Consider the following 11,323-nt stretch of genomic DNA (forward strand, 5'->3'; position numbering starts at 1 on the left):
TTGTCTGCATACTGAGAAGGTGAGATGGATGGCCCTACAGCTGCTGCTAGACCATTAACGACCACTAAAAATAGAGATACACTCAATACAGAGCCCTGCGGGACCCCACTCTCTTGGATACTGATCTATGGTATAATACGGTTAAAAGATGAGTCAACTGAGCAACAAATTCAGTGTAGAATCAGACAGGGATTTGATTAGGTCCTGGAGCTTAGTTCAATTTTAAAAATTTCAATTGTTTCACAAATGCCACTGACACTAATACGCATTTCATTCATTTGTGCAATGGTACGAGACAAACTGGGGCTATCCTCCAGGATTTTCCTTTGTAAAAGACCATTTTAAAATGTGTTTCATACATGACTTTTACACATGAGAAGTTGTTTTTCTCCTTGGTTCCTTTATTCTCACTGAGCCTAAAGTGAGAGATATTTCAGTCGCATTCTTTATACAACAGTTCTTATGCACACCCTGCTTTAAAATATTACTTTTTTTACTCCACAGCTGATCAATATTGAGTTAAGCTATGTCAGTTACTCTTCATAAATGTAATAACTACTTCATGGTAATAATTATTGCCACAAATGGTCATGTGGCATTTATACAGCACGTGATTCCCTTATACCCAGACAGCTGTTGACTCACCATTACTCTTTACTCTTGTAAAGCACTTCATGATTCAACGTATACAAAATCTGAAAAATGGAGAGCACACAATTAAAATTAATTTGGTCATTCTATCAACATATAATTGTTAAATATTGTTAATTTTAAATATGGCTTACTGAGTGGGTACAAATAGAGAAAATAAAAATAGACAAGGGAAACCAATAACAAGATTTCTTGTATTGCATCACCCGGCACTAAAACGTAATAGGTGTGTATGATGAGGAAAAGAGATGACAGAACGGAAACTTTTTTTCAGGTGTAAAGGGGAAAATAAGCAGTAGGCAGGATTCCAAATATGCACAGATTGCCATCTACATCTACTTGACTTCTGAAATTCACACCTAAGTGTCTCGCAGAGGGTACATCAAACCACCTTCAGACTACGAGGCACATCCACAAAGTAAGTTTCCTGATTTTTTTTTCCTTTAAAGTAAAGTTGTGTTTAGGCAAGAAAATTGCACCTGTGCAGCAGATCTATGATATGACAATCAAATGTTGGCCGGACAGACCCCAACTGGTGCGAGTAACGCTGAAATGGCGTCTCTTCTTCATTCTCTCGCCGCCTGTGAGGTTTGGTCAGTGATACGGCTCCTTAATGCACAAAACATAGCACCCACCGAAATTCATCTTCAGCCCTATCCAGTCTTCAGGCAGAACATCATGAGCAAACAGATGGTGCGTAGCTTGTTTAGACGTTTTTCTGAAGGTCGTCAAAGTGTCCATGATGATGAGTGCAGTGGGTGTCCATCCCTCATCAATGACCATCTAGTTGAACTGACCCAGCAGTGCATCCTGGAGAACCATTGCTCCATGATTACAGAGCTCAGCGGCCATTTTCCGCAAATATCGCAATCCTTGTTGCATGAAATTTTTCTAAGCACCTGCTGTTTAGTAAATTGTGTGCCAGCTGGGTGCCACAAAACCTGGCACCTGAGCACAAAATTAAATGCTTTGAAGCATCACTGATGTTTCTGCAGTGGTATCATGACGACGGCGACAAGTTTCTGGACACGACCATCACAGGCAATGAGACATGAATTTCTCACTTGACACCGGAAACCAACCAGCAGTCAATGGATTGGCATCACAGTGGGTCTCCAGTCAAGATGAAATTCAAACAGACTGTGTCGCTCCAGAAAGACATGTGCACGGTGTTGTGGGACAGCACAGGCATTCTGCTCATTGACTTCCTGTCCAGATGTGAAACAGTGAACACTGACCGTTACGGTGAAACAATGCAGAAACTGTGACATGCCATTCAGAGCAAGAGGTATGGAACGCTTACTGCAAGTGTTGTGCTGCTCCATGACAATGCTCGACCCCATACAGCTTGGCACACAGCAACTGTTTTTCAGAAGTTCGTCTGGGAGCTGTTTGATCATGCAGCATACAGTCCTGATCTGGCTCCCTGTGATTTCTATCTTTTATTGCGCCCCAAGAAATTCCTGTCCTCTGGCCAGTGTTTTGACAACAATGAAGAGCTTAAGATGACTGTCACATGCTGGTTCCATTCACAGATGGTGGACTTCTACGACACAGGAATACGACAGTTGATCCCAGAATATGACAAGTGTTTCTGTTCTTTTGGTGACGATGTCGAAAAATAGCTCAAACACTGCTGTAACTGTTACCAACAAAGTTTTCATGCAACTTTGTTGTCTTTGTTCTTCTTAAAAAAAAAATTAGGGAAATTTACTTTCTGGATGAGCCTTGTATTTCTATAAGTTTCACACCCAAGCTCTGTGCAGGAAAAATGAATATTTTAATCTTTCCATGCGAACTCAGATTTCTCTCATTTTATTATGATGTTTATTTCGCCCTGTGCTGGTTTGTGACAAAAAAATATTTTTGCAGTTGGAGAAGAAAGATGGTGATTGAAATTTCATGAGAAGATCCCACAACAACAAGAAATGCCTTTGTTTTAATGTAACCCACCCCAAATCCTGCATACGTCAGTGACACTCTCTCCCCTATTTTTGACAATACAAAATGTGCTGCTCTCTGTCCTCCATCAGTCCTATCTGGTAAGGATCCCATACTATGCAGGGGCACTTCAGAAGAGGATGGATAAGCGTGTTGTGGGCAGTCTCTTTAGTAGATCTATTGCATCCTGTGAGTGTTCTGCCAATAAAATGCAGTTTTTAGTTTGCCTTCACATTTTCTACATGATCAGTCCAACAGAAGTCGTTCATAACTGTAATTCCTAGGTACTCCTAAATTGTTTATATATGTTAAGAGCAGCAGAATGTCTATAACACTTCCTTGGACAACTCCAGATACCATTTCTGTTTCACTTGATGACATTCTATCAATTCCTACAAACTGTGACAGGAATTCACAAATCCACTCACACAACTGAGAAGATACTCCACAGGCACACAAGTTGCTTGAGAATCTAAAAACATTGAATCAAATTGAGATCCTGTTGACAGCATTCATTACTTCATGTAAATCACGAGCTAGTTGCATTTCACAAGAGTGATATTTACTTAATCCGTAGTGACAGCGTGTCAACAGATAGTTTTGTCCGAAGCACTTTATAATGTGTGAACACAATAGATATTCAAAAATCCTACCACAAATTGTAATCTGTGATATGGACTTATAATTCAGCAGACTGTCCTATTTCATTTCTTGGGCATTGGTATGACCTGTGCAGCTTTCCAGTCTTTAGGTACACATATTTCATCGAGCAAGCAGTTATATTTGATTGCTAAGTGTGGGGCTATTATATCAACATATTCTAAAATGAACCACACTGGAATAAAATCTGGACCAAAAGACCTGCCTTTTTTAAGTGATTTAAGTTAATATGTTACATCGAGGATATCAAGATCTAAATTTCTGTTTGCAACAATATTATGAAAGGAAAGTTGCTGCTCAACATATAGTGGAGATACTGAATCACAGATAGGCACAACTAAAAGACTGTCACAATATAAGCTTTCAGCCATCAAGGCCTTTGTTGAAAACAGACGACACACACAACACACACACACACACACACACACACACACACACACACACACACACACACACACACAAACAAATGCAACTCACACCCAGAACCTCTCCCCAGAGTCCATCTCTCTGCTAATCCCCACCACTCCCCGCACTCCTACTTTCTACGTGTTTCCTGAAGTAAATAAACCCAACCACCCAGAACATCCCATTGTCGTCAGTTACTGTGCCCCCCAAACAGAACCTCTGCTCTCATAGACCAACACCTTCAGCCTATTTCCCAGAATCTACCCTCCTTTATAAAAGATACCACCCATTTCCTCCAACGACTCTCCACAGTTCCTGCCCCTTTACCACATGGTGCTCATCATAATTGATACCACCTCCCTTTACACTAAAATCCCTAATGCCCATGGCCTTGTCACTGTTGAACACTACTTTTGCAATGCCCGATGGATTCCAAACAAACAACCCCCTACCTTATTGCCATGACCAACTATATCCTCACCCATAATTACTTCTCCTTTGAAGGCATTACCTACAATAAATCTAGGGTATGACTGTATGCACCCGCATGGCACCATCCTATGCCAACTTATTCATGGGCCATCTAGAGAAATCCTTCCTAAACATCCAGAATCCTACAGCCATCACCTGGTTCAGATTCACTGATGACATCTTTGCGGTCCAGATTGAGGATGAGGACATCCTATCCACATTCCTCCAGAACATCAAAAGCTTCTCCCCCACTTGCTTCACCAAGGCCTACTTAATCCAACAAACCATCTTCCTAGATGCTGACCTCCACCTCAAAGATGTCTAAATAAGTACCTCTGTCCATATCGAACCTACTAATCCCATGCAATACCTCCACTCTGACAGCTGTCACCCATTCCATATCAAGAACTCCCTTCCAAACAGCGTAGCCACAAGTGGTTGTCACAACTGCAGTGATGAGCTGTCCCTCTCAAAATAAACTGAGGGTCTCAATGAGGCCTTCACAGACAGTAATTATCCTCCCAAACTCGTACAAAAACAAATCTCCCATGCCTTATCTTTCCAGTCTCCCACAACGTCCCAAGGTCTCACTGCCCGGCCACAGAGGAGCATTCCCTGATAACTCAGTACCACCCAGAACTGGAGAAACTGAACTGCATTGTCCGCCAGAGTTTCAACTACCTCTCATCATGCCCCAAAATGAGAAATGTCCTGCCCACTATCCTTCCCACCCCTTCCACAGTGGTATTCCGCCTCCACCGAACCTACACAACATACTTATCCATCCCTTCACAACCCCTGTTCCCAACCCCTTGCCTCATGGATCATGTCCCTGTAATAGACCGACATGCAAGACCTGTTCCGTACATCCTCCCACCAGCACCTACTCCAGTCCTGTCACAAAAATCACCCATCCCATCAAAGGCAGGGCTACCTGTCAAACCAGCCATGTAATCTGCAAGCTAAACTGCAACCACTGTGCAGCATTTTATGTAGGCATGACAACCAACAAGCTAACTGTCCCCATGAATGGCCAACGACAAACTATGGCCAAGAAACAAGTGGACCACCCTGTTGCTGAGCACACTGCCCAACTCGACATCCTTCATTTCAATGACTGCTTCACAGCCTGTGCCATATGGATCCTTCCCACCATCACCAGCTTTTCTGAAATGCGCTGGTGAGAACTCTCCCTGCAATATACCTATGTTTCCGTAACTCTCCTGGCCTCAATCTTCGTTAGTCATTTTTCTCACCCTTCCAGCCCCTTTCCCGTTTCCAGTCCATCACTACACAGCCCTTATTCCACCAACACACTCAGTATATTTACTTATCTCCTTCTCTGCAACCTCCCCCCCCCCACCCCCTCACCTCTCTCCTGCCCCCTGTCTAACCTCCAGACTGCACCTAGCTGCCATACCCTCTCTCCATCTCATCCTTGTGCGCTCCTCAGCAGCACTCCACTGTCCCCCACCCCTACCCTGCTACCCCCACTCAGTTGCCACTACTATTATGCACTCCTACTGTTGCTACCAGAGGCTGCAGTCGTGTGTGTGTCTGAATGCCTGTTGTGCATTTTTGTTAAAGGTCTTGATGGTCAAAAGCTTCTATTGTGACAGTCTTTTTGTTGTGCCTACCTGCGACTCAGCATTTCCACTATATGAGTAGCAACTTTCCATTTCATAGTACTGTTACATTCTATCCTGGATTTTCCACTATTCGATTCTTCAGTTTGCAGTTAGACTTTGTCTGAATTCTGGAATATTTACTTCATCTTCACTGGTGAAGGAATTTCAGACAACTGTATATAATAACTCTGTTTTAATGGCACTGTCATTACTACCACTACTATTACGCAGTGAAGGTAGTCATTGTGTCTGACTGCTGGTGTGCTTTAAAAACGACCAGAATCTCTCTGGATTTTCAGCCACATTTCAAGATAAAGTTTCATGGATGAAAGAATCTCAAAGTCCACACTAAATATTCAGCTTCAGTAAAACCTCATCAACCTTGGAGATTTTGTGTGTTTTTTTAAAAAAATTTTATGCTTTTTCCATTGCACCACAATAGTGTTCTGAACTGTTTTATGTCCACTGGTGATCAGTTCCATTTCTTATTAATTTATTTGGTATAAATGATTAATGGATAGGATAGTAGAATATCTTTGGCTTCCCTCTGACACCCATGCCTCCATCTTTGCTACCTTCCCTGTTTACCTTTCCCCTGTTGCTTCATAACTTGGGTTGTAACTGAATCCTCTTTCCCTTCTTGCCCTTTTTTCCCCTCTCTCCTCCCTGACGAAGGAACAACGTTCCAAATCTAGGATACGTAAATTTTCTGTTCTGTTTTGTGTATCTATCAGCTGTACTGAGGTGAGGTAGGTACTGGCCAGCCCCTCTATCTATTATTTGGTATAAATCAATTGCCGTCGAAACAGTTTCCTGGAATTTAAGCCATGTCTGATCTACATTTACATAGTTTGGAAGGAGTGTTGACTATCTCTAATGAGGTTGTCAAGCAAATTTTTGTCTGCTTGGTCTAACCCAAAAAAAACTTCCTAGTCCACTCCCCACAGCCCGACTACCCATGTAGATGGCTTATGTGTGTAATGGACCTCTGACCTATTAAGCAGAACCCAATACCACAGCATTCTACAGCGCAAGTTAAGGAATCTGCAGCCTACATGCTCACAGAATTGTCTAAGGTTCTGATTCAGGCCCTCCAATTGGCTCTGTACCAAAGGCCCACAAATGAAACTGTTGACGAAGCTACAGATGGTACGCTCTGCCCTCATCTGACAAACTGTAAGACTGGCAGTCTTTACCACTTGAGATAACTGTTGGAAACCGAAGACAATCTCTTCCTATCCAAATCGACAGACATCATTAGTACTGACATGAGCCACCACCTGCAGTTGACTGCATCCTGTGCCCTTGAAGGCACTCTGAAAGATCCGTTCCACATCTGGAATAACTCTCTCTGAAATGCACACAGGGTGCACACTTTTCTTCTTTCCCTCTTAGACAGCTATATCCCAAAGGGGACCACTACACACTTAACATTGGAGCCCCCAGCTACCAGTAATCCCACTCTCTGTGAATGCCCGGCTCTTGCAGTCTGAGAGGCTTTCTGTGAAACAGGGTACATGACTAAATCTGGCTCAGGATTTTTATCAGTCACAGATAGCAACTGAAGCCTGTTTGTCAGCCAAACCAGGACGGCCTTTTGATTGGTTCCCTAGAAAATCTTTCGCTGGCTGCCACACCTTGAAACAACCTCCCTCTCGACCACTGATGAAGGATCAACCAGGTAGTGACCTGGCCCGCAACAGTAGGGGACTGACTGCATAGACACTTGGGATGTGATGGGCATTCCACGGATCCCCATGTCCTGCCCCTGACACTGATGCACATTGTCAAGTGCACCAAATCAAATGTGGATGAAAAAATTACACCATTGAGGCTGCAGGTGAGAAGAGGACCTTACAAACAAGTTATATAAATGTACTTTTTAGTCATAGATATCTTCATCCGTGGCTTGAACAATTAATCTGGTACAAAATTAATCTGATGACAACCTGCAAATCCTCATATGATATTAAATCATTATTTTTCTCATTCTTAAGAGATCTTAAACCACTATTTCTCTCATTCATTTTAAATGGACACTATATAATTGTATTACTTATATTCAGGAGCAAAATGCCACAAAAGAAAAAATAACTGAAAATAATATAAATGTAACAGACTGTTTATTCCTATTTTCTACAGATAAGAGGGAGATGGCAAAAATAATCAATGGAATGGAAACAAGAAATAAAAGGAATGGATGATATATTAACCAGAGTTATTAAGTACTGCTTGCAGCATTTAGTAGAGCCCCTAACATTATTAACAAACCATCCTATGGAACTAAGAAGATTCCCTGAATTCCTCAAAGCCAGTGAAGCGATCCCCATATACAAGGGAGGCAACAAGTATGACCAAGTAAATTACAGATTCGTCACTAAAACATAACTTTTGTCAAAAGTAACAGAGAGACTAATAGAAGACAGACTGGTACACTTCACAGAAAGGAACAAGATCCTTAGCAATGACGAACATGGTTTCTGTAGACATAGATCATCCACATCACCAACTGGAAATTTCATGAGGCAAATAATGACAGCATTACGGTAAATCACCAAAAGAATATTTGTAGTTTGTTCCTGAATCTCCAAACCTTACAATTATCATGATATACTGTTGCAGAAACTTCACCAATACAGCACAAAAAAAAAACACAATAGTGTGTGGAAATAAAACAAAACTAAAACTATCCAGCTAAATTTCAACAAATAAAATAGTGTGTGCCTCAAGGGTCAGTACTGGGGGGGGGGGGGGGGGGTTGTTTTGGGGAAGGAGACCAGACAGCGAGGTCATCAGTCTCATTGGATTAGGGAAGGACGGGGAAGGAAGTCGGCCATACCCTTTGAAAGGAACCATCCCGGCATTTGCCTGGAACGATTTAGGGAAATCACGGAAAACCTAAATCAGGATGGCCGGATGCGGGATTGAACCGTCGTCCTCCCGAATGCGAGTCCAGTGTCTAACCACTGCGTCACCTCGCTCGGTGGTCAGTACTGGAGCCACTGCTTTTCATTCTTTACATAAATGATACAACTACACCAGAGGGTGCAAGGGACTGCATTAAGCCCACGATGCAGGTCTTACAGCTACGGATGCCACTGAGAATGAACTGCAGAAAAACCTTGTTCTGAATATAAAAAATGACATCCAGTATTGGGTGAATGGAAGCGTTCGATCCCACCCATCTGCTTTGACCCGTGACGTAAGGCTGTTGTGGTGTGTGAAATCATGACGGCACGGAGTTTAGTTTGTGAGAGTGCTGTGTTTGTAGGTGTCATTTTGATGTGATCAGTGGTGCTCTCTGGTGGTGTGTTTATGTGTTGTCTGTTAGGTGATGTTTTTGGTTTAGTTTGCATGTGTGGCATGTTTATAGGTGGCGTATTGTAGCAGTCAGTCGTTCTCTCTGGTGGTGTGTTTATGGGTAGCATGTTAATGTGGCATACGGGGTTCACTTGTGTGGTAGCACTGCACGTATGTACTTTCAGCGGAATATTTTTCAATGAGTTAATGATTTTGGTTTTGTTGTGTTGATGTTATTGTAGTTTTTTTCTGTTCATCATGTGTGAATCTTGGTAAATTGCTTTGTTTATGTCTTTGATAGGTATGGATATGACTGACAAGGTCAATAGTTTTTGGTTGTCGGCAATGATGGGGGACAGTGTGTTGTCTCTAGTAAAATATCTCCAGCTATTCGGCCTGTTGGCTGAAGTCGTGAAGTGTTCAGTGTGTCGTGAAGAAATGAGGCTTACTAAAGTTCCGGCGTCTCTGACCAGGGTTGGCTATATGTGGAGATGTCATAAGGATAACAGGTCAAGGGAAATGTTCGATTGCAATTTTGATTTTCTAGGTGTTTCTTAGTGGGAGGGTTAAGTGTAGTGGATGGTCGTTTCTGCCATCTTTGCGACGTCATGGGTCAAAGCAGACGGCTGGAATCGGACACTTCCGTATTTCCAGTAAAAATTTGTTCATATATGAAATAAAAACAATTTACATGCAGGCCTATGTCAGAAGAAATGTTCACACTGAAAATATCAGCCTTAAAGTTGGAAACACAAACTTACACAAGACAAAGCAGCCATGAGAATGTTGAAGAGAAAAATTCAGTGATCCCAAAATCTTAATAATTCCAGCACATAAATCTAACTTAAACAAGCTTCTCTCAATAAAACACACACTTCCTGTAAGAGAACAAATAAAACCACTTTGTGCAAGTGTGCTGAAGGGAGTATCAGTTATTTACACCTTAAAGCTAAACAAGTAGAAAATCTAAAACATACACAGGTATGGCATTAAATATGTGATAATGCAAACAAATGCGCACAACAATAAATAAAACACTACATAAAGTACATTAAAATAAGTTGCTAACTACGACTTCTGATAGTGAACATTAGAAAACTATGGAGTGGCAGATAAGACAAGTAAGAAAAAACAATAAATCAGGATACACAACATATGTTAAAACAACTGTGGACACTTTGAAGAAAATGTTGGCTACTTTCATTCTAAGTTGCATTACTGGGGGTACTGCAGGAGCATAATAGTGGGACAAACACTTAGCAGGGGTTTCTAACACGACGGGTTGTATCCCCTGCTACACTAGTCCCCAACACAATAGTAAATAAAGTCATTAATCCAATGTTTCTGATATAAGTAGAGATCAGATCGACCTAAAAAACGTCATGAATAGTTCTTTTGAAGCAATTAAAGTAACTGACGCCTAAAAAACATTTAGCGCCAGTATTATTGAACAGTAACAAGTGGCAGCGAAATCGAAAAACCTTGTAAGTATATCCTTTTGGAACATATAGGCCACTATGTGACCAGTTCAAAATGGTCCTGAGTAAATGCACGTCAAGTCTCATCAGAGCATACACAAAGAACACTGTCAGCAAATGTAATGTAAACTGTCGGTACATGTACGGTTGTACATGGGCATCGTCCTACAATCCACAAACACAAAAGGAATATATGTGGCAGAAACAAGTGCCTCTCCATTATCGCGTTGTGGATCACGTTATTTCTGACTCTTACACAGTTTAATTATATACTGTATTGGCGTCGTCCTCCTCAGGCCAACAACACCGTACACGATGCATCGATAAGTACATAAAATTATTTAAAATGAAATAAGATATGCAGTAAAGGCACAAGCTGCTTTGCTACAATAATCAGTAATTTACAATGCACTTACAATTATTTATACCAATACCAAACACGCTTCGTTCCTTTTCACAACAACAAACCACGATCAGTAAATACCAATCCTTGACACTTGACAGAAACTTACACATAAGTCAGAGATATTGAGTCGTTTGAAACGAGCATAGAGTATGCGTAAACCAGCAAACCTGTTTGTCAAACGCACACGTGTCTAGCCGCAAATTTGTCAAACAAGCCCGTAAACGCACAATCACTTTGAAGCAGACGCTGTTCGTGAATATTTTGACAGCAGTGAGAACTGCCAAAAATGCAGACAAAGCAGTCCAGGCATTGACTCTAACACTGTGTTTAAAGAAGAAGGAAGAAACAAGACGTTGATCCAGGGAATGACTTAAAATGAGAGA

General features: G+C 41.6%; 1 protein-coding gene across 1 annotated transcript in view; it reads right to left on the reverse strand.

Moving 5' to 3' along the window:
• Positions 1-11,059, reverse strand: part of LOC126478862 (spermatogenesis-associated protein 7 homolog) — a 100,980-nt gene extending 89,921 nt beyond the window's left edge. The window contains exons 1-2 of the mRNA XM_050103734.1: positions 10,951-11,059; positions 646-695 (exon numbers count right to left, since the gene is read on the reverse strand). Of these exons, the coding sequence (XP_049959691.1) occupies positions 646-676 (31 nt within the window). The 5' untranslated portion in view covers positions 677-695; positions 10,951-11,059. The remainder of the gene's footprint in view (positions 1-645; positions 696-10,950) is intronic.
• Between the last annotated feature and the right edge of the window lie 264 nt (positions 11,060-11,323).

The sequence above is a fragment of the Schistocerca serialis genome, chromosome 1 (genome assembly GCF_023864345.2).
Source record: "Schistocerca serialis cubense isolate TAMUIC-IGC-003099 chromosome 1, iqSchSeri2.2, whole genome shotgun sequence".
Taxonomy (NCBI): Eukaryota; Metazoa; Arthropoda; class Insecta; order Orthoptera; family Acrididae; genus Schistocerca; species Schistocerca serialis.